Raw genomic sequence first — 24,703 nt, 5'->3', positions numbered from 1 at the left:
TCCGGGGGACACCGCGAGCCTGTCCTCCCCGGAAAGCCTTGGGCTGGGAAGAGGGGATGAAGCTGGTCTTCTCTCCGGCTCTTGCTCTCCAGCGTTCATCCAGACACTCAGGAGGACGATTTAATGACCCGCTCCGCCCCTGCTTCCCCCCGCCCAGGCAGCTCCGGGAGGCTCTCTGTCACACGAGTGGGGAGTGGGGGGGAATGAGCCGCTGCAGCGGCGGCGGCAGGAGGAGGAGGGCAGGAGGGAGGGCACGAGGGAGGGCACGAAGGAGGGAGAAAGGAAAGCGGGCAGGTGACACCGCGCGGGGTTGCTCCGGCTCGGCGGGCGCGGAGCGGGCGGCAGCGGCGCGGCGGCCATGCACGTCAATGGCAAGGTGGCTCTGGTCACCGGCGGGGCGCAGGGCATCGGCCGGGCTTTCGTCCAGGCGCTGCTGGGCAAGGGCGCCAAGGTAGGTCCCGGGAAGCGCGTCCTCCCTCTCCCTCCCCTCTGCCTGCAGCCGGCACCCGCGGGCCGGGGGTGGTAGCAGCCCCCGGAGCTCGGCTCGGCTCAGCAGGCGACCTGTCCGTCTGTCCGTCCGCCCTCCCGCCAGCCACTCATTTTCCTCCCGCCCCGCTTAGGTAGCCCTGCTGGACCGCAACTCCGAGGCCGGAGAGCAGAGCAAGGCGGCCCTGGACGAGCAGTTCGAAGCGCAGAGGACGCTGTTCATCCAGTGCGACGTGACGGATCAGGAGCAGCTGAAAGGTAGGAGGTGAAGGCTGAGCGCTGCCCCGGGCTGCAGCCCCAGCGAGCGAGCTCTGCGGGACAGCCTGCTCCCGATCATTCCTGGCACTGACCCAAAAACAATTTGTTCCTGAACCTGCAGAAATATTGCTACCAGCATTACTACCACAATTTCACTTTGTTCCTTGGCACATCAGAAAGAAAAGCCAAAGTCATTTCCATTGAGTGTTGGGTGTAATATTTTTGCATGAAAGCCTCTGCAGAAGATAATTGCTATTTTATGAGTAATATATGTAAACTTTAAAGCTCAGACTTGCTTTTTATGAGGTTTCAGTACAGATTCCAAGCTGCATTCCCTCGTCACAGGAGTAATAAATTCTGTGCTGGGTTTCAGTACTCTTTACATACAGCACACTTACTTTCATTGTGTGCTGCCACAGCTGAAAGAACTGGCAAAAACTGGCATGCTACTTCATCATGGGGTTAACTATAGGGTGATAACATTTCACACACATTTTGCAGATGCATGGAATGGAAGCAGCTTCCCTCATGAATGATTTGCATTTCTGTTTTCACTTAGTGGATAAACAGTGTTCCTTACTGAGTATCATATAACGTTGATGTACCTTCACAATATTTCATAACAGGCACATCACTTCATCAAAGTTTCATTATTAAATGGTACATTCATAGGCAGTGACTCAGATTCAGATTTTGACATCTCTTTTGTCAGTGCCCTTTCCCCAGATTCATTTCTGCCATGCTAAATGTGAACAGTTTTGGTCTGTTTTCATTCATTACCCTTCACTGGTCCTTTCTCAACAGTGGTCATTGAACATAGCCATTTCAGAAAACTTTGCTGCTATTCCAGAATTCAGCCATACTGTCCCCTGTTCCAAGATAGCATGATTATTCCTAATTCCATAGCTTTACATTGTCTGTTTGTAAGAAAGATGCTGTACTTTAAATCTGGGATCTGCTGTAATCAGCAAAGTTTTTATCAGCTAGGTTGATGATTGACTTTTTCTCCAAGTGGGAGGAGTAAGGAGCAAGAAAAAGCATCCTAGGGGTAGGAATAACATGTGCTGCTGTGTGGGTGTTACCTCAGTGTGCCTTGTCTCCCACAACTCCTCCTTTCTTTAGTGCCAGGTGAGTGCAGGACCAACAGGGTGTGAACCACGAGCTGGAATGAATAGGACAGGTCAGCAAGGGAGTTTTTGGAACCAAGCTAGTTGGAAAAAAGCAATCAGAGTAAAATTGGAAGTGGCTCTGGCAAAGAAAAGAGCAAGAACAGGCGACTGCTGCTGCTAGTGCCTCTCCGATCATTGCATTAATCCTGCTGCAGGTTTCTTACCATTAATTTGCAATCATGTCTCACAGTTCTTTGGGGATTTTGAGCTGGTTTCAGTGTTGTTTTTTTTTTTATTTTAACTGTTTTCTTTTCATATTTATTCTGAGCTGGTTTCAGTGTTGTTTTTTTTTTTTTTATTTTAACTGTTTTCATATTTTTCCACTTGCAGTTGTAAGCTATTACTTCACAAATTTGGATTAATTTCACATTTAGAGTTTAAAGGTTTTATCAGGTGAATCAAGTCCTGTACTTTATGTTAAAGGTCATGTATGTGAATGAAGCTGCTCTTTTTTTTTAACTTTAGCCCTTACAGCAGGAAGAAAGTCCCAGTACTAGAACTAATATTTCTAAGTACATGAGGCTTATGGGCAAGAAATCATCTGCTTAATCTACTTTCAAGTCTTGCCTGTACTTTTTTCTCTGGTGGTTCTTTCACCTAATCCTCCACAAAAATCTCCTATCTCATCCCACTTTTGAAAAATCATCATACTTACTATTGCCTTCCAGGGACATTTAAGAAGCTCACATATAACTGGTGTTTGTGCTGACTTTGCATTGTTTATCTCACCTTTCCTTTAAAATGGATCCTTCTCTTAATTTTTCGTTCCCCACTCAATATTTCAAACAATCATCTGATTTTTATTTTTTATGGTTCCATAAGCACTAATTAACGTGCAGTGCAAACACAGAATTATTTTGCGTTTGAAGAGGGAAGAATAAATCAGCTTATACTGATGTGTAGGTGACAACTTCACTAAGAATTTACAAAGAGATTCTTCTTTTTGTGGATAGGTGATAGATGAGATTACTGTAGGCAGATAAACTTTTACCAGAAATATTCCAAACACAGATATGCAAAAACATTTGGTCTTTTCTCAATATGTAAAACTGAAAACTACAATTAGTCAAGTCTGTGTAAATGTAATTTAAAAATCATTGGCAAAATAATTATTGTCCATGGTGGTTTTTGAAGATTCTCATTCTTAGAATCTTCAAAAACATCTAGCTTGATGTTATTTATAGAGGGCTTAAAAGGGAATTAGCCAACTTCCAAATTTTGGAAGATAAACAAGGAACCAAATTGTATTTATTTTACTCATTAGAAATAAGTTAAATACTCACTTCTGCTTTTAATAAAGCCAAAGGTTTTCATTTGCCCTTGCTGATACAGAATTAGAAAGACAAGTGACTGAAGAGTTGAGAAATCAGAGAATGAATTGGCAACAAACATAAGAAAAGCAAAAAAAAAGGGCAGACGGACCAAACCAGAAGATTTATTAATATTACAATATTCTAGTATAGAATAAGAGTATTAGAAACATCTGTACAATAAAGGCAGTTGGACAAATAAAACCTGTCCAACAGCTGCCCAGCTTTTGTTTTGATCACACAATGATGGCTATGATGGACATGAAGCATTGAGGGAAAGAAAGACTGGTGCAGGAAAAGCTTTGTAAAACTCTGCAACTGCTGCAGAAAAGGATAGATGTCTGAAAGCTGATGCTATGCACCTGATATACATGAAGGGCCAAGCAGTAAGGATTGGACAAGGGAGATGCTCCTGGGATCACCTTTCAGTGAAGTAATTTCATCAAGGCCTACCAAGCATAATTTTGGTATACTTGAAATACTGTTGATATTGAGTCAAATACCAAACAATATTCTTTAAAATAATATTGGGGAGGTGGTGTCTTGGTTTAATGGTATTACATATTTTGTGACAAGGAACAATATTTGGAGGGGAAAACAAGTTATGTGTATATACATGTCAGAAAATGTCCTCAGTCCTGGAACATCTTAGTCTGGAATGAACATCTGGAAGTCATCTCATCCATCTTGTCAAAGCAGAGCCAGGCTTGAGAAGTTTGTTCCTCACTATGACATCATCATGTTTTTCTATACACATCTTTTATCTCAGTTCTAACACTGTCACCTGGGAAAACACAATGTCATTGTGGAAGTTTCCCAGTTCTCATTTTGAAATTCTTTGGAAGACAGGTCACTATTTTTATCCTCAGCAAAAAGGGAAGATTTGAATATGGGAAACACATTATTAAAGTTACCTGACATTAGGATATATAACAACTTATCCATAAATAGATATATCTAAACAAGAATCATGATTAATTATTTGTAGTTGAAGTACTCATGTCAGTTACTATTAAATAAAGTCTGTGCTCTTAGGCTAAATTTGGACTGAATAAAGAAAATTTTTCTGAACACTTGAAGTTTTTGTTTTTCGTTCAAAATAGATGGTGTCAAATTTTGACTTTAGTAGCTATACCAAACTGCTACAAATGGAGCTATTAATGCTTAGTTTATATAATTGGGGTGCCAAACATCCTATCTAATGCAAAATGTGTAAGTGCTAAGAACTTACAGCTCCTCTTATCAGATATTATCAAACTGAATGAAAAGTCAATGACATTATCTTCATCCTTCCACTTTCCCTAAACATACCTAATGTTGGTGCATGTTAGATAAAGTATTTAATTGCATGTTGCTCACTAATGTTTAAGAAAATAATGAAGACATTTTGGTATACTAATAAACCATTAATTTTTATGCATGCATTGTATTTCTATATCTTTCTAAAGTTCTAAGAAAGTCACTCTTGGATTTTACTATAGGTGCTTTCAAAAAAGTAATTGAACATTTTGGAAGGCTGGATATTTTGGTTAATAATGCTGGAGTGAACAATGAGAAGGACTGGGAAAGCACTATACAAATTAACTTGGTAAGCATTATCTCTTTTGTCCTGTCTATATTTCAGTATTTAATGTTGGAATACAGTTAACAGCCTGTGGCTTGTACAGATTTTGCCAGATGACAGAACATTAATTATTGGATTGGTAAGTACAGCTATTGAAACAATTACCACATAACTGAGTGTGTGGTGGGTCCCTAAAATTGTCTATCCAAGACATACAACACTGTGTGGAGCTGCTCAGATTATCTGTCACCAGACAACATTCCTTTCCTAGAAAATCCAATTTCCCAAATAGGTTTAAGAATTGACTGCCCAAGGCAGTAGAGCTGTATCTACAGTAGGCCAGTCTGTTTATATGAATGTTTTAGAACTTTTTAGGTACTTGTGAGGCTCAGCTGACCTGCATTAGAATTGCCATTTGTTGATATTACAAGTAAATTTGTTCAGCCAAGACCTCCACACTTTCCTCACTACACATGGGAGCATAAAATTTGAGTTTTAATATAGGCCACTACACCATCATCACTGGACTGTGATACTTGCTGTCAAGGTAAATATCCTCACTTAGAGTGATATCTTAATAATTTTTGGATGTCAAGAGCTTCAAAGAAAAGCTGTTGAGAACCTCCTCTTTCTACATTGCAGAAGACACCAAGTTGGGTGGTGGTTTGATCTGCTGAGGGGTCAGAAGGCTCTGTAAAGGCTCTGTAGATCTGAATAGACTGGATTGATGGGCCAAGGCCAGTTGTCTGAGCTGCAGTAAGGTGAAATATGCCTGTATCATGAATGGTGTGGCCAGTGGGACCAGGGCAGGGATTGTCTCTCTGTAGTCAGCACTGGTGAGACTGCGCCTGAAATCCCATGTTCAGTTTCAGCCTCTCACTACAAGAAAGACATTGAGGTGCTGGAGCATGCCCAGAAAAGGGCAACAAATCAGTAAAGGGTCTTATGAGGAGCAGCTGAGGAAGATGGGGTTGTTTAACCTCAAGAAAAGGAGGCTCAGAGGAATCTTATCGCCCTCTGCAATTATCTGAATGACGGTTGTAATGAGGTGGGGGACAGACAGCCTCCTCTTCCAGGTAAGAAGTGATAGGCCAAGAGAAAATGGTCAGAAGGGCTAGAGGAGATTTAGATTGGATATGAGGAGAGATTTCTTCACCAGAAGGGTTATCAAGCACTGGAACAGGCTGCCCAGATGGCTGACTCACCATCCCTGGAGGTATTTAAAAGGCCTATAAATGTGGTGCTTGGGGTTATGATTTAGTGGTGGATTTGGCAGTGCTGGGCTAAGAGTTGTATTTGATGATTTTAAAGGTCTTTTCCAGTCTAAACAATTCCATGATTCTATTTTTCTTTTTTCTTATTATAAGTAATTGAGCAGAAGCAGACCACAAGTGGTCTCAAGTAGCAGAAAATCTGAAGTCCAAGTCTTAGAAACCTACATGCTTAACTATCAATTTAGTCCCCTAATTTTTTTTTTCCTAAAGGAATATTATATAGTCTATATATTATTATATATGTAAGTTCACTGTAAATGTCCTAATGACCTAATACACAGTTGAATGTTGAAAAATTTCATAAATACATGCTGGTGACTGAAAGAGCATGTAAAATGATCAGAGCAGAAGTACAGTTAAGCTCTAAGATCCAAATATCTCCATTCACCTATTGATTTGATTATTCTTTTCCTGTCTAACACAGAGTCAACTAACTGGCTTATCTCCATAAGCATTTCTAGCTAGTTACTGTAATTTCTGTAAAACAAGATATAACACTTTGTACTTTTTGGTTATTTAATTATTACCAAAAAAAAAAAAGAAAAGCTGATGCATGGAATATCTTCTATGGGTTGGTGCTATAAAATGTTTTTCTGTTTCTTGTAGAAAAGAGCAAAATATATATGAAATGCATTCTTTTAAAATGTTTAGATTTCCCTCTTGTAGGATAGTTTAAATATTCTTTGTTTTGTTCCTAAGAACAGAAATAGCTGCTATAGCCACTGAGTGTGATACACATTATGCACATATTTTTTTATTTCAAAAGGGGAAAAAAATCTACATGCCAGTCGTTGTCTTAGTGATTTAATTTATATATTGATATAACAAATATTCCCTGCCCCAGTTTAAAGTACAAAGTACAAAAGTGGAGCAGTACAGAGCAAGATAAATCAGAACAAACACATCTGGGGTGTGTTCTTTACGGCTAAAACAGTTCACAGAACCGGTTGGTCTTCAGGAACATTTTTATAGGAGTGTAAGGGAGTTCTCTGATAGTACTGCTTGAGAAGGCATGAATAAGAAGGTTCAAAAAGTGGGACTTAATTTGGAAGTAAAATGGAGTAAAATGCAATTCCTACTGGATCCGTTACAGTTTGCTGAGAGCAAGAGAAGACAACTTGGTAAAGCCGGGGAGGCGGTGTAGGAGGGATTACTGACTACTAAAATGATATTTCTATTGCAGTGCTTTCCATCATTTTGCTACATTTTGTGCTAAACATCCATATTTTCATTACTTTATTAATACATCTGGGGGTTTTTTACTTAAATATTCCAGCAATGCCAAATGACTCCAAATCTCATGGTGTTTGCTTGATTGATATCAGCTTGGTCATCAGAGGCTTCAACAAGTGATACTCATACAAGGGTATACTCTTGTTATTATGGCACATAAAAAAAAGAAACTTGGCAACCATAAAGGAATTCCATGTTAAAGAGAGAGTGTAGTTTCAGCAGTCTGTCACACACACATATTTGTGCACAGAATAGCATAAGAGTGTGTGACACATAAATTCTTATTAAGGGTCCTACCTACAGTCCTCCAACCTGGCAGTCTTTATTGCATTCATACAAATTTTTACCTAAGGGGTCCAAAAATTTTATAGTTGGACTTTTTTTATTCTTCAAATCCCTAAAGCAAAAAAAGGCCCCACATCTTTACAAGCCTTGAACATGTATGTTGTTTAAACACAACTGAGTGTTCCAAGAAGCTTATAATTTTATCTTATGTTGATGTGACTTTCTGGAACCACTGTAATTAAAGTGGCCACTATAATTACAGTGTCTTTTGTCATTACAAATGCACTTAGCACATTTTATACTAAAGACAATCCCACAAATTACCCACAGGGTCTCTTTTTATGCTCATGTCAGAGGTTTCCGAAAACTGACATGGGTTGCAGTATACAATTAAATGTATTGTATGTAACTGAATCACGTCTTATTCTTCATTACTTGTCAAAATGTAGAAATATGCAATAATTCCAAATTTTTACATTTTTCATGAGTTTACACAATTTACTTCCATAAGTGACAGAAGTAACAAATTTCCAAGAATTTAGAAAAGTCCTTTACTAAAATGAAGTCTACCAACATCATGGTTTGTCCATGCAAAATACGTAAATTGGAACTACAGAGAAGATAATGCACCACTGTATATTTATGTGTGATTCCTTTCAGTGTGGCTCATGGTGAAATACATGTTCCAGAAACTAGCATACCTTCAGTAGGGACCTGTTTCTCAGAAGGCCAGTTAACATTTCAGCAGAAGACAGAAGGGCAACTAGGCAAACATCAGAAGTGATTCATTGAATTTATTTTTGTGACAACGGCATCATGATCATCACTAGGCTGTTCCACAGGAGAAATGAGAAGGACTGCACTTCCATCCCAAAGTAGTGTAACCTGGACACATAGCTGGATTCAGCAGCTGGAAATAACCACTAGGTCCCAGAATAGAGACAAAGGCAAGCACCATTTCTCAGTGGCAGCAACAGAGAAACAAACCAAAACAAGCAGTGCTGTCTGTAGCAGATGAAAAGGCATAGGTGACTGGTTTACTGACAACCAGTGGCTACCTCAGTGGCTTACTTACCTCTTCTTCAGCATAATTTGATATCAGAAGACTGAGTGTCTAAGGGGAGATGTGGCCAAAAAATGAGAAGTGACACTTCCCTTGAAATTAGTGGCACGAGGATCAATCCTCTAAGTGCATAAAGAAGCCTCTAGGTATAATTATTTTTGCTGTTCATATTGTACTAGGAAGGACACAGTTACTTACCTTAATAGCACCGTAAGTCAATTAATTTTTTAGCTTATGGTTTTAATGTATGCTTACAGTAACCAGTGTTGAAGTATAATGAAATGCAAAGGTTTCAAACTAACATAAGACCAGCTGTCAAAATAGAATACTATGCCAATGTCCTTCAGGAATGTTGAGGTGTATTGAATGGGGGGAGGGAACTGAAGGAATCTGTACCATAAAAAACTGAAGCATAGTGTTTCATTCCAACCTCGTAAAAGAGCTGTTGATTTGTAGCAAATTATCTAATCCTGCTATATATTCCTTTCTCCTTTCTGCCTCTTCCTCTCCAGACTTCTTGTTTTTTTGAGTTGGAAATTCATACTCAAGAGCTTAAAATTTAATTTCATGTATCAATCAAACTAGCCTATACAGAGGAATGCCAAGGAACTTGCATGCTTGCTCCAACTTGTCTACATCCTAGAAAATCTACAAAAATTAGTCCCACCTTCTTGTCCAACAGCAAAATGCTAAAATTTCCCGTGGATATCACAAGCAGCACTTTTAGTTTCAGAATTGTGAAGTTTATCTTGCACAGTTCACAAAGTACTTTTAAATATTTCCTTATAGATAGTCATTGATTTACAACATCACTCTATGATAGGTAAATGATCTTGGGTCAAATTCCAGCTCTGTGCTAACCTGCCTTATGAAACCACAAGTTGGTGGCTCTTTCATTTTGTTCAGTACCCCTAGCACTGAACTATCTTAGTTCAGGAACCTACATAGTGTTAGGTGTGATTACTGTTTTGTATTCTCAAAGGAATTCGTATTACCATATCACCTTGATACCAATATAGTGCTCATCTTCAGCACTGAAGATGCTGATGTATTTTCTCAGCATGAAGTACCAGATGTATCTGACAAGTGGTGGCAAGCAAAACCTTATTAAATAGGTGTGGGAAACTATGTCAGTTGGAACAGCTGCCCTGAAACACGAGGAAAAAAAGCACCATGTCCTTAGTTACTTTCAAAGCAAGTGTCACTTGAAAATGATGATGATTAATGATGTCCTGGGCACCATCACCAAAAAAGCACTTTTTTTTTTTTTTAAATAAATAAATCTAAAATGAAACACAAAGTATGAAAACTGACAGATATAATGTTGGAATACAAGAACGTTGTACACATTGGCTGACATTGGTTCCTAAAGGTGGAAAAAATTAATTAGTACCCTACTGAAGACTCTGTGTCTAATTAGAATCAGAGTTTCTATATATGATTTTTTTTTTGAATGGTAGAATAAGAGCTATACAGACAAAGGACACGTAGAAATGTGAAGAACCAAAGATTTTGTAAGTTCTCATTTTGACACTGGCAACTAAATTGCTATTTAAGAAATCATTAAATAAGTTACTGATTACTGATACGTTATTCTCAAAAGCAACTGCAAATATTTTGAGTATTTGCACAATTATTTTGCAATGTTTACCATGATGTCAGATACCATATTGGGTTTATTACTATATGATACTTCAGCATGTCTAATCTCCTCTAATTTAAATCTGTAGTTTATGTAATTAATGCTCAGACATATTCCCGCACTCACCACTATAACTTTATTTAAAAGAATCCTAAATTTTCTGCCCACAGTTGAAGAGTAAAATTGTCTCCCTTGAGAGCACACTCAGACCTCCAGTGCACTTTAATTGCCTACCCTCATTATGTGCTGTAGTAAAACACCGTATTTTGGCAAGAAAATAAACAGCAGTGTTGTTGGGATAGCATATGATTGTCACCATCCAGAAGAACAGTTATTTAGATTATTTTCTGACTTCAAGGATACTGGTTTTCCATAGCGAGGATAAAAACAAAACAAAACAAAACCAAAAAAAAAGAGTCCGCTGCACCAATTTTTGATTTATCTATGTTTAGTTACAAAGCTGACTACTTTGATACTCTTTGCTTTTAACATATTTATGAATGAGCTAAATGCAGTTGTAAACAAAGGAATCATAAAAAATTCTGCTCTAAAATGCTTTCCTGTACAAAGTCTCCCAGCATATTTTCATCTTAAGCTGTCAGACAATTTTTTTATTAGTTAATTTTAAATTTAACTTTCCCAGAATTTTTATTTAATAGATAATCTATAAATTATTGTGAGTTAAGAACCTGGGATTAAATTATTAGTCTTAAAAGTACTACTGGGGAACTGCACAACCTTAAAATACTTCTAGTTTCTTTCATTTAATTAAAAGGAAATGACAGACACTTTCATCATAACCTCAAACCAAAAAACTGGGCTCAGAAAACACATAAATATTGAGAGGACTGGGGAAAGGTGGATTCTTTCAAGAGAATGGGAAATCCAGTAGAAGAAAAGTGCCATCTACTGAGAGTGCAGGCAAGTTCTTCTCACCCTGAGTATTTGGTTCAGAGTTTACCTGCAGAATAATTCTGTATTTTATCAGCCCAAACATCATAAATAGCCATTTGACCCAAGATCAGCCACACTCACTGAGGTTTTTACAAGGATCACAGGTAAGGATTACAAGGCTATACCAGGTGTAAGGGGCAATATCCAGATGGAAGTTTGCATTTAACTTGAAGACCAGCTCTCACAATGCCTTTATGTAAAGGAGAACATGTCTCCAAGTTAATGGATTCCAGAGGGAGAAAAAGAACAATACAGTAATTTTGATTGGACAGCCAAGCTACCCACGTTTTTCTTGGTTTATAATTGTGGTTTGGCCAAGGACTCATCTAGCTCTATTATCTCTAAATTAGAAGGAATTGAAAAGCCTTCAAGGAGCCCCAAGCTACTTCCTTCTTCAGCTGATTTATTTTCTCTAATCATCCTAAGTGGAATTCTCCTTTTCTGCTCAGCAGGCTGAGCCACTGCTCCAGGGCATGACAGGACCTGCACCTGCTCTCCAAAGACATCATTAACCCCTTTCTTCCTCAAATATCTTCTGTGCAGCCTCTCATACATATATATATATATATACATATATATATATATATATACACACACACACACACACACTAGAAACTCCACTCTTAAGTCCAAATCTAATTTTGGTTGAGGTGCCAGTAAGTTTATGTACAGAATAAGTAGATCTTTTAGCAACACTACTGTACATTAACAATCTTGGTTTAAATAAATCAAACTTATATGTGACAATCAACATTAAACAGCACTAGATCACCCCTTATAAGGACTCTGCTACTTTCCAGGACATGCAAGAGAAATTTGATTTAGTTTGGTATGCATCAAGATACTGAAGACAGTTCTTTGGAAAGTTTCTGTTAAAGCATTTAATCAACAGCATCCTTTTTAAATTAATAAAAATAATTCTTTAAAAAATGATAGGTTAAACAAGGTTTTCCATGGAATTTTTTTTTCTTTAAGAAAAATTTTAATATTACTTCAGAATTTTGAAATATTCATATTTTGTGGAGTTTTACACTATTCCAGGAAATAGATATTCTGAAAATATATTACTATAAAAATATCTCATTAAGCACTGAAACTATAGAAAATGAGAAAAGCTAATTCATTATCAAGATTCCAAAGCAAACTTAGTAATGAGGTCTCAGGTTGTTGTATCTCTGTCAATAGGCAGCCTCATGTTAATTGAAAAATGAACCAGTGATATTAATAAAGTAGGACATGCATTCTTCCAAATCTGATTACTATTAAAACCAAAAAAGCATGAAGGATAACTGAAAATTAATTAGAAGTACTACTTTATATTTGATAACATTCATGTCTAAAAATATCAGCTAATGAAAATTAAATACAGTACCCATCTCAAGATTATTCCAATTTTGCTTTGGGTATTTAGATAGTGACAGAAAAATAGTTAACATTCTGATTTTAAAAGCTTTCATCTTTTTCCCCTCCAGTTTCTCAGTCACTGTCCATTAGGTTTTAGACAAATATAGATTCTTCACTGTGTGTTTTTAATGGGAAATTTCTGTCTCCATTATTCTGCAGACTTCTCTCGGCAAAAATATTGAAATAATCATGCACACTTCACCTTTTGGACATCTTAGTTTATTTGGGTCAATAAATAGCACTAAAGTCATAACGTACAAATTAAGTTCTCATTTAAAAGCTGAAATAATATTTCCAAAAGACTAAAAGTGTGTCTCAATGTATTTGTGCATTTTAAGTAGAAATTGTAAAATAAATATGAAATTCTTACAGAGAGATCAAAAAAAAATTGGTAAATAGTTACAGAACTCATCACTAATGCAGTAAATTTAGAGAAATTTACGTTTCTGTAAAGTTATTGTCTTCCACCACCACTTCTTTTTCTTACTATTCATTTCACTCTCAGATAAAGTGACACTTTCTGGGAGAATCTCTCTCATGATTCCCCAGCAGGCTGATAACCCAAGGCTTGATGTGTCTTCGGACATCTCAGTTTAAAAGTCTGAATCTCAGTGAGAGAAATCTTAGCAGAATTTCTGACTCCACTAGGGTTCAAAAACAGATGTTAAGGAATCAAGATGATACATACATGTCTGAGAAAATTTTTTTTCCTTGAAGTTCTGTTTTAAAAAAATAAAGGTTTGTAAAAGTCACAGCTAATATTATGCTAACAACATCTCACATCTCTTAGAATGCCTTTTTTACCTTCTCTGTATTTGCCTATGTGGGCTAACTTTCATTTGAGAGGAATGGTAAAACTCCTGTAACTTTAGTCAGAAAATAATACACATTTTTAGTATCTTGGGACCAGAATTATGTCATGGTACTTAATCCTAAAAAGTGTGAATTACTTTTGACTTGAGCCTAATGCAGTTTTAAGTGTTAACATTATCTTCAGATACAGTCAGTACATTTTTTGTAATATAGAACAGGCTATCTCAACAAAAATGATGAGATTTAGATCAGCTCACCTACCACTTATTTTTTTAGATAAGGTGTGTGTTTCATCTGTAAATTATTTACTTACTCTTTGTTTCATTTCCTTCACAGCTCTTATTTCACATTTCAATATTTTAGTTTATTTATATCTTATTGAGAGAAATAAGTAAACTGTATTACTTCTGTCTGTTGCAATTGTGCTTCTGAAGTTATTGAGTGGCAATACTGTGGAGTGTCTCTGTGCTTAAAAACGTCAAAGTATAAATAAGATCACTGGTAAAGCAATACAGGTTCTAAGCACCACTATAAAAGTTTTCAGTTTGTAGAAGCACAATAGATATTTTGAATAACATCAATAATTCAGTAAAATATTTTGAATAGTTTCAAATAATCTTTTGAGTTTCTTCAATAATTCCTTCCTCTCTACACCAGACATCTGTGATCAGAGGAACCTACCTTGGCCTGGAATACATGAGAAAAGGAAATGGAGGTGATGGAGGAGTAATCATTAATATCTCATCCTTGGCAGGTGAGAAAATTTTCTGCATAAACAATTTCTGCTGGGTTCTCTTGTTAAGTAAATGAACCATACTGATCAATCTATCTTTTTCTTCTTTTTATGGCCCTGTCCTTTTTAGAAATATTTTGAACTGGTTTTCATCATAGCAATAGAAGGAATATCAAACAAATTTAATTTGCTTTTTTGAACACAATTCAATAGAAAAAAATCAGTAATTTTCCTAACCTATTAGTCTTGCCTTTAAAATCTTGAACCTGACGTAAATTCCTCCATTCAACTCCAGAAGAACACAAATGTAGGAACCTCTAAGGCTAGACTGTACCTAGTTTATTAACAAAGATTTTCATACACCCACTCTGTGTTCCAAGTCCTTTCATCTGTGATCTGCCTGTACTTGAGAAGTCATAAAATTAACACTCATATTTCACCAAGCTTAAGCAAGCACTTTGTTTCCTCACTACTTATCTATTCTATAACTGTATTTCAATTTATTAGTATAAAAATAGAATTCTGTGGATCCTACATCAGCTGGGAGTAATAGAATTCATCATTTCCTGTAGATATACTCAATGTTTCAGTGGCTGGGCTCCCAGCAAAAAAGCACAGCTGAGGGGAAACTGTACATGGAGAATGAAGTAACCTGACAACCCTCCTCAAAAATTTTTTGGGGTGGTACCTGCATTCTCTCTTTTTTGTTTGGAGAAGCTGTTCTCTCTTTCTCTTTCTACTGGCAGACTGCCTGTGAAAAATAGTACATATGCTACCTGACACTCAGTTTGTCAGAGGGGTTTTTTTGTATCTGAAGATTACCAAATCCTAGTCATTTCTTTCCAGGATATTTCTATGTGTTTTACCAATGAAAAGCCAGTTAAGATAGCACCAGCTTGATTGTGCACAGGTATGGATGTTCTGAGTAGTTTAAGTTCTCCTGTAAACCTTGGCTTTTGTGATAAAAAGTCCAGTTCACCCTACTGACATAATGTATATGGAGCTTGAGGATCTGACTTAATGCATGCACGTATGTCCAAAGAGTAAGGGGGTCTAATTAAAAGACTCCATGTACCTTTAAGTCAGCATTTGTCATGCTGCCTGACACATTGCCTACTGACACCAGTAAGTTTATCTCTATAGGCTGAAATGGACATTGTATTCAGTCCAAATTAACCTGAAGGAAACTGCTGTTGCAGTGCAAGGGGTCATCAACACAAGTAAAATATTAAACATGTTCACAGAGACACCGATGCCCAAGGCAGTGCTTAAGAAAGGGTAGGGCTAGCAAGTGATTCCTTTGATTCCTTTTCTAACTGGTCTCAAATGAACACAAAATGATTCTGGCTGTTCTGTTTGTTAAGACAAACAGTTTCGTTGCTTTGTTTGGTTTTACATGGCTTGTGTTTAACAATTGTTTCCAAGGTCATAAGGGAAAAACACATTTTAAAAGCTAACATATACTAATTTTTATTGCTTATTTACTTACTACTGTTTGTGCTTTGTAATCGTAGTTCTCCTTTCCAGTCTGAAGATCTAAGTCCTGCAGTTTATTCCATATATGAAAGACAAACTTCCATTTGCTTGCTTAACATCCCCCTCAAGTGTTTTCTCAGAGCTAGCTTCTGTTGATCATTAAACTTCTGAGTGGTTTTGATCCCCACTGTCCAAGTTCTCTGTAAGATACAGACAGCAAACCTTTCTATGTCTTTTTGAGCAGCAAGAGTTGTACATAGTGCTTATGTAAAATTCAATGATACTTCCTTTGCACATTAATTCACTACATTAGTATTTATCAGTACAACACCATGGGAATTTTGCCAGTGATTTGGACTAGGGATAGAATCAAGCCTTACAGTGTATTATATTTCCAAACACCCATGGTACTACCAAAATTATTTCTGTGAAGTGGATGCTTAAAAGTGTTAATTTGGCTGAATCAAAGCCAGAGCCTGTCTATCTAGTAATGAGTCTTTCTTTCTTTAGTCTTGACCCAGACAGGACTTAAATATGTGATCACATGCAGCAGGCACTCAACTATGTCTCAAAGCTACAAAATTTAATTTTATTTGATTTGTGCATTCATATCAAGAAGTAATTCTGCTAAACTGAGATAATGAGAAATGTGTTTTACTTCAAATTTGGCTCCATAAAAAACAATTTCAATGTTTGCAGGTTTTTGCATTGGAATAGATTTAATTTTCAAATTCAAATAATAAAATGTTCTAAAATTTCTTCCATGTAAGCTACACGTGGTACCTTTAAATGCATTTAATAGAATAGTTAAAAGCAACAGAGAAAGCATAAAAACCTAAATTTAACTCAAGAGGCTGTTTAACATGTTTTTTTACCTTGTGGTGGCTGGTACCTGCACCCTTTTTGCAAAGGGTAAAAGGGCAGAAAGAATTTGCTTTGATGACTTTCATATTTTGAAGAAGGTTTTCCACGAAAATGAATTTGTCTGTATTTTAGCAGACAAAAAAAAAAGTCAGAGTACTTACAGAAGGTTTAAAAAATGTTACAATTTTTTAGTGTAGCATCATGCTACTTTTTTGAGAGGCTTTTCAATGTGTAGTGAATCTGGATACCTTTCTGCTGCACAGCCATATCGGTTTGATTGCACTCAACTTCAAACATTCTGATTCCTCAAACAGCTGGTTCGCCTTCCTTTTATTGAAAGCTTCAGCCACAAGAAATATTTCAAGTACCTGTCACAGCAAACAAGCTTTTTTAGGACCAGATCGTGTATGTATTACAAGAACAAAACTAAGCATGTGGTTACCTCACCAAGCAAGGACTCTGTCACAGGGATACAGGGGACCAGAAGTGTCAATGGCTGTACAACTGAGGCCTTCACTTCAGCATGATGACAGAGCTTCTGGTCCCTCCCCTTTGTGAAAAGCAAAATGCTCAGCAGAATCTGCCAGAATGAGGTTAACAAGAATTAGAAGCTATTCCCTTCAGACTTCACTATAAAAAAGAAAATCATAGAACTGTCACAGCTTAGAATTTTTTGCTAGGATTTTAGTTGCACCTTTGTTTTGGTACTCAGGAAGGCTAAAATGATATCATGGGGGCTTGCAGAAACAAAACCAGAAAGGCCGAAGTCCCTCTTAAAACTGAAAAGGCTAATAAATCTTATTCAAAGAAAGGAACTTATTCAAATCTCTGAGGGCAACATGTTCCGTGAGAGAACATTACTGGGGAAAAATGCTTAATTCTGTTTTTATCAAAGTTCTTTCATTTCATCGAAGTGGAATGAAAGGAAATACTGGTTTCAGCAAAACCTACTGATACAATTCAAACTTGTTAATAGAATTTTCTACCTTCAGCATTAATTTCTCAGGATGTGGTTTTTGAAACTATTAACCGTGATAAATAAGGAGTTCTACTGAGACACCTGACACCATATCTTCAGTGGTAGAGTGCTCTTGACGCCAACAAGGAGAGTAGAGTATAAACAAGTGCAGCTGCCTCTCTCAGCCTGCCAGGAACTGAGAAAAATAGAATAGAGCAGTTAACACTGGAGCACAGGATTCTCGTTGGTCTGCTTGAACTGGTTTTGGTAAGCCAAAGAGCATCTTGAGTCATCACAAAGTCATTTTCAATTCAACATCCAGCAGCATATATAGAGAGAAAAATCTAGCCATAGCATCATGCCCCTCCTCCCTGTCTAACAGAGATTAAAACACAAATGTATCACTTTCCAGAAGTACACTGACCCATCACCTTCCACTTGAACACCCTCCTCTTCTTCTCCCCATTATTTTGTGCATAATTGTCTCTAGTCTGTTTCACTGCCATTCTGCTTTTCGTACGATAATTAAATATTCATGGCAGCAGCAAATAAAATCCAGATGTTCTAACAAATGGATGCCCTAACTAATATGTTAGGAACTCATCTCTGCTCACTGGTTGAATAAATATGTGGACAGAGCAGACCCAGTGTGACACAGTGGCTCGTCATAAAATACTGTAGGAGAGTCCCTGGGACACGCCACCAGCAGAGGCCCAGCTCTTCCTAGGGCAGGGAAGCAGCTCAGAGCTGGAAAGCCCTCACTGGGGTTCTGAGTACTGAATTCAGGAACAAAAGTGATACAGGACTGTTACGGTTTTATGTGAGGAATTCTAGGACTAGTCTTAGACGCTTTATCCAAAATTGAGATGATTTTTTCTTGGTTCTCTACTTCAGCAAAGATAATAATTTCAATCAACAAAGTCTCTACTTCAGCAAAGATAATAATTTCAATCAAGAAAGAATTGGTTTTCCTAAAAAAAAAATAAAATAAAACACTACTTGTTCTTCTCTTCCTGCCTAGTTATTCCTGCTGTCTTTTGCATTTAAGTAAGTCTTTGAACCTTATTCTGCTTCATTAAATTGGTTTTCCTAAAAAAAAAAAAAAAAACACTACTTGTTCCTCTCTTCCTGCCTAGTATTTCCTGCTGTCTTTTGCATTTAAGTAAGTCTTTGAACCTTATTCTGCTTCATTATTGAGCAGTGCTCTTCCTTTGTTTATTTCTTGACTTTGTTTCTCTTCCCTCTCAAGTAAAAGGTAATTTTTCTTACTATGTTTAAAAAATAAAAATAGAATTACTTCTAAATTCTTCCTGTATGTTTCCCCATAGACATTCTCTGTTTTATTTCTGTTAACTGCAGCCTGATTAGAATTTCCTTTATTTGAAGCATGTAAAAGTACTTGAGAGTTTGGGTTTTTGAAAAATAGTATTGTATTCTTTCTAATGCACCAGTATTCCAGTGCTTCCAGTGATCTCAAGTATGGTGATCACAAAAAGTCAACAAACAGAGGAATATTAAGCATTTGTTGTGATCACAACCCACAGGAGACAGTACAAGAGCCATTTCATAAACTGAGTTCTTAAACAGAAGCATAACACATTAATCCAAGCTAAGCAAATAAATACAATTTTAAAAGAACAACCAGACAATAGGTTAAATTCTTCATTTCCCAGTGTTGAACAGTGCTGCTTTCACAGGATCATCAAGGCAGTGTTTAAATCAAGATAAAACTTTAAAGCTGTCAGGCTGGTAACTAGAGCTTTGGGCTGTCTTATAAAGTTATTTCTGTCAGACAAAATAGATCCCAGTGCAAAGAGGCCATGCAAGTCTGGCATATATAATTTTTCTGGCAAATCCATCCTTAGAGCTAGATAGCGAATTCTGCATCTCCACTGAGGTAAGTCACACCCCTTCTTGAAAGTATCACATTAAGATCTGAAGTATGAAAGATTAAAAAAATATGAGAAAAAAAAAAAAAGGATTATTTCCATTAGAATAAAACATTAAGGCATTAAAATTACTATCCTGTTTTATAATAGCACATTCAGGAAAACATTTTGTCCTCTAGCTTTCAGACAGGCTGAAGTTTGCTACTCATAAGGGCCTAATTTTCAGGTAGAACTACAGCATCTATTTGATCCAGTTCAGCTTTCATTGTATATTAGAAACTGCTGGCATAATTGGCAGAAATTAATATGTGCTCATAGTCTGTCATTTCTTTTTGACCAGCTTTTTGCCATCAACTCAGTTTTACCAGCATTAAGTTCTTAGTTTTCTTCCAAAACCTCTGTTTTCTCTTCTTTCTCTACAACAAATAAAAATGTTGTGCTCTCCCACTCAGACCATAAAGGTTTACAGTGTTATCAGAAAATATTTTTTTTGCTTCTCCTATTCCCATACTTCCTCCCTGAACACACTGTAAATGATTGCAGGTATCCAGTTCACACATTAGATATCAAAGCCTACCTAAAAGACTTTGCTCCTCAGTATATATTAAATACTTCATTGATTTATAGATACCTCAAAAATCCCATTCTTGAGTGTTTTCTTCCAGATTTGTCCTCTATGTTAAGTCGTACTTTGTAGATGCAACTTTTCCTTTTAAAAGTTATGCTTTTTTATTACTCTTCTTTTGCCTGCACATTTTCATTCATCTGTTTTTTTCTTAGCCTATCCCAGATTACAGAATATAATTTACAAATGCCTACTAATCCATTTTGTTGCATCTCTGACATGAGTTTTTTACACTGTAGACCTATACATGTGTTTAAGTTAATCATAAAACAGGAATATGCCACATCTTCATTCAGCTACTTTTTATTTTAAAGGACTCATGCCTGCTGCATTCCAGCCTGTGTACTGTGCTACAAAGCACGGTGTCATTGGATTCACACGGTCCATAGCAGTAAGTATGCAGTTTCCAAAAGGGTGTCAGCAGCTCCTTGGGAACACATTTACGTTTTTCATGTTCCTCCTCTATAGCCACACAACTGGAATTAATTTTCTGAAAGAAAACAAAGTGTGTGAAGCAGTGGAGGTTCCCTCCTTTCACAAAGGGAATCCGAAGATGGAATAAGTACAGCATCTGTGTGTTTATGACCCATTTGAGGTTTGGAGAGCATAGAAGAAAGATGTTGCAGAGTAATTTAAGAGTAATTTAAGTGAGAGGAGTCCAAAAGCAAAATTCTAATCCAAGTTTTAAAAATAGTTTTTCAGAACCCTGTCCTAGTCATTTAAAATTTTGGTTTCCTTATTTCTAAGACAGGTCAATGACTTTTTTTATGGTAAATAGGCACTGAAGTATAAAATACTTACTTGAACACATCATTATTTATTCTTACTGACTGTTAATATTCTGAAAAGGAAAAATAATGCATTCAGGATGTGGCATGTAAAATGACCATATTATAAATTTCAGCCTCTAACTCCAAAACTTTCTAGTTAAATTTAACAAGCAGTGTAATAAAACAACTTGGAGGGAGAAACTACAATTACACTTTAATAGATAAATGTTAAAGGTAATCTGCTTAACTAAGATTTCCAGTCTGATTTCCAGAATTAAACATCTGAAATTACACCATCAATTTAATTACATCAGTTACAGTCTATCCATATTTTATGCCCCCATCCCCACACAAATAGCTCCTTTTTCAGATTAACATAAATAGAATAGTGTGGATAAGTGTTGCATATATCACATTAAGCACATCAGTAACATGAAACCTAGTTTTCTATTTTTGTTTTCTCATTAGAAATATAAATGTCACCATCTAAGCTGAAAAGTAAATTAGAGGAAATGCTGTATTTAAGGAACATGAGAATGACAAGGAAAAAAGAATAATAAACGTAGTGAACTACAGTATTTACCAGGAAAGGCACTACAGCCTGGTGTTGGGCAGTTCTCATACCTTACATCCAGGGCTTCAGTTTCTTGTCTCCCCAGACCAAAAGGGCAGGCTACCATGCCATGAAAATGACATGTGACTTACATAATTCCTGAAAGGAGTCCATTGAATGTTAAAATAAGTAGAATACAGTGTTTAACAGTTATGGTTATTCTTGGATACATTGTGTGTAGTTCATTAGTTCTGAAAGTTCATCCAGCTCATCCACTTCATCCAGTTCATTTGACTCATGCTTGGATGTTCATCAAACTTCTTTGCTACATGCACACTTTGGTAGAACCACAAACAAGGGGTCCTACCTCTCCCAGAACAACTTGTGCTTCTTTCTTGCATTATGTTCCTGAGCTATTTCCTGAAAATTCAGTTCATAGGGACTTTCCAGTGGAGATGCTCACTGATAGATTCATACCTTGGCAGGAACAACAGAGCAAGTAGAAAGGTTTAGCATTACAGTTGTAGGGGTAGAGAACATATTGTATTTCTGTTGATGTGAGGAAGGTATCTTAATACAGTATCTTAAACATTATTTTATTTATTTCAGAGTTTTCTTTTAATAAAAGAAAGCTCCTATAAAACCAGAAGCATACATTTGGGAGAACCTTTCTTGGTTTTGCTTAGAAGAGTTGTATCATCATCCCAGAATACTGTCAATGACATGCTAAAGAGCACTAAGAACAAAAAGTATTAGGAAAAAAACAGCTTACTGGAAAGAGTTCTGATTTCTCGTAGAATTATTCTCCTAACAAAAGAAATGTGGGGTTTTTTTCCCAGTAATCTAGTATGATCACTAGAGAAAATGTGCTTCAAACTTAGTTGTTAAAACAATCAGTAGTAACAAAATCTCCTTACATAGCAAGGCTGAAAAGTACTTTGTGGTAAATCTCATTCTTTGAAAATCTGCTTACACAATACTGTCTTAAAATGTTGATGACAAATGCCTACCCTTTCTTTTCTAGTTAGCTGCTAACATGGACAACTATGGTGTGAGACTGAACACAATTTGTCCAGGATTTGTCAACACACCAATTCTTCAGTCAATAGATAAAGAAGAGAATATGGGACAATACTATTCATACAAGGATGAGATAAAAAATATGATGCAGTTCTATGGCGTGATGGAGTAAGTCAAGTCAGATACAATGCGGGTTTTGCACTTTGTTGATGAAGAACAAGGACACACTCAGCAAAATTAAACAAAAGGGAAATACTGCCTCAGATAAAAGACTATCAAATGCATTATCTGTATAGAAAGAAAAAATGGCAGATATCTAAGCCTATTTTAAGAACACCATCTGCACAGTAATATATCGTTTTATGCATTCCCATTTCCTAGCAAGGTCCAAATCAAATTAGCAAGTTAAGTATAGTTCTTTTAGTTTTTAATAGCCTTTGGTGTTCCCTCATGAATTTGTTTAATCAAACTTGTTGTTTGATACAGGGTATATCATTTGCACAGAATTTTCACAAAATTGTCAAGTGAACCAAGATAGAAATCAGACCATGAACTGACAAAACTGGACTAAGAGCACAATAGCAGCCACAATGGATTAGATCAGAGTTACCTTGCCCATTACTGTCTTGCCAACAAAGGCCAAAAGCAGACAGCTTGGACAGACTGTGAGAACATGGCAAGCATAGTGATATTTTTTAATATCACTATGATATTTTTAGCTTCTTACCACTGTGATGTTTTTTAGCTTCTTACGATTAGCTTCCAAGATGCTTTTGCACAAAGGAAATTGTATGACTGTATTGTTTCACCTATACTTTTCTTTATGTAAAATATTTTGCGCTTATTGACCACAGCAAACTGCATGTGAAATTTTCCTTTATGCTAATTTGTATGTTAGCTCTGCTACAGAAGCAGGGTAAATCAACAGCAAAGAGCTGCAGAAGATTGTGTAAGGATTACTTCTGTCCATTTCCCTGAAAGAGAAAACTTTGATAGGAAGCCCAGTGGCAGATGGATGTCCACAGGCATTTATCAGAAACTAGAGCAAACAAATGATGATTTGTAAAGTAACCACTTTAGATGTATGTCTTGATTGAGAAGAATACATATCTCTCTTGAAATATGTATACCACCTCTTCTTTTCCTCAAAATAAATTTGTTCAAATACCATTTTTTAAAATGTTCAGATATATAGATTTACATTGAGTTTCTTCTCCTTTTTGCATGTTCTATTATATCATAACTCTGAAATAACTTTTTTTTCAGCCCATCAATAATTGCTGAGGGATTGATAACAATAATTGAAGATGATACTCTAAATGGAGAAGTTATGAAGATCACAGCATCCCAAGGAATTCATTTTCACCAATATGGCCAAACACCTTTTACATCATCCAAGAGATAAATAATTGGTTTGGGTCATTACTTTTGGCTTTTCTTAAATAGAAAATTTTTTGAAAAGAGTAATTTCAGGGGAAAAAAGATTAGTGTTGTTTCTAGATCAGTGACAGTGCTCAAATATTTGCATCCTAATAACAAAGAGATAGATGAGAAAATCTGTTGTGGGAAGATGCTACCACACTATTCTGATTCTGTAAGCACTAGTAACAGTATTTATTTAGTACTATAAACATACTGCTCTGAAGTCTTTTTTTGTTATTGTTTAGTAGTAGAGGTCATTTTTTTTCATTCTAGTTGTTCTGATCTACATACTCCAAGCATAGTTTAGTTGATCTGACTTACTTTGTTATAATTCTTTTCACTGTCATGCCTACTTATTTGCATCTTGAATTCTTCAGACCAGGAATTCAGTTCAGGAGTCTAGATCACAAATGTAGCCATAAGGAGTTAAGAATTAACTTTCTCTTATGAAATGTTAAGTATGTGCAACTTAATATGTTGTATATCATATAAGGAAGTACAGATTTTTAACTTCTTGGATTTTAGATATTTATAAAGTATTTCAGAAATATTTTTTATTTTCTTTTATATATATATATGTGAATTTTCTGACTCTGTATATACAAAGATGAATATTTTGGCATTGATTGAAATGTCTGCTTGCCTATTAAATATTATATTCTAAACCTTTAATTCCTTGCCTTCAGTGAGTAAATTCTCAATTCAATCCTGAATAATCTGGTTTTTAATCATGTTTTATACATGTGTATTTTGGTTTCACAGTACAATTCTCAGATATAGCATGTCATATAGTAGCAGTGAAAATAAAAATCGAGCTTCCTACCTCCTGAGCAGTACTGGACCTTCTGAATCCAGGGTAATCCTCAGCTATTATGCAAAAATCTTCATACTACATGGGTTATATGCCTAACAAAAATAATATTTTTACGGTAATTTAA

General features: G+C 36.4%; 1 protein-coding gene across 3 annotated transcripts; it reads left to right on the top strand.

Moving 5' to 3' along the window:
- The first annotated feature begins 227 nt into the window (after positions 1 to 227).
- On the top strand, positions 228 to 24,437 carry HPGD (15-hydroxyprostaglandin dehydrogenase). 3 transcript variants are annotated; one of them, XM_039700129.1, is made up of 7 exons: positions 228 to 451; positions 621 to 744; positions 4,705 to 4,811; positions 14,113 to 14,209; positions 20,315 to 20,391; positions 22,348 to 22,511; positions 23,610 to 24,437. In XM_039700129.1, the coding sequence occupies exons 1-7, from the start codon at positions 359 to 361 to the stop codon at positions 23,746 to 23,748; spliced, it is 801 nt and encodes a 266-aa protein (XP_039556063.1). In that variant the 5' UTR covers positions 228 to 358; the 3' UTR covers positions 23,749 to 24,437. The 3 variants fall into 3 exon arrangements, with proteins under 3 accessions (XP_039556063.1, XP_039556064.1, XP_039556065.1); XM_039700131.1 differs by lacking the exons at positions 228 to 451; positions 4,705 to 4,811 and adding an exon at positions 4,848 to 4,926 and having other exon boundaries at positions 624 to 744; XM_039700130.1 differs by lacking the exons at positions 20,315 to 20,391; positions 22,348 to 22,511; positions 23,610 to 24,437 and adding an exon at positions 15,035 to 15,512 and having other exon boundaries at positions 232 to 451.
- The last annotated feature ends 266 nt before the right edge of the window (positions 24,438 to 24,703 follow it).

This window comes from Passer montanus, unplaced genomic scaffold (genome assembly GCF_014805655.1).
Source record: "Passer montanus isolate IOZ18808 unplaced genomic scaffold, ASM1480565v1 scaffold14, whole genome shotgun sequence".
NCBI lineage: Eukaryota > Metazoa > Chordata > Aves > Passeriformes > Passeridae > Passer > Passer montanus.
Note: the sequence above shows the minus strand (reverse complement) of the source record. Positions and strands in the feature narration are given on the sequence as shown.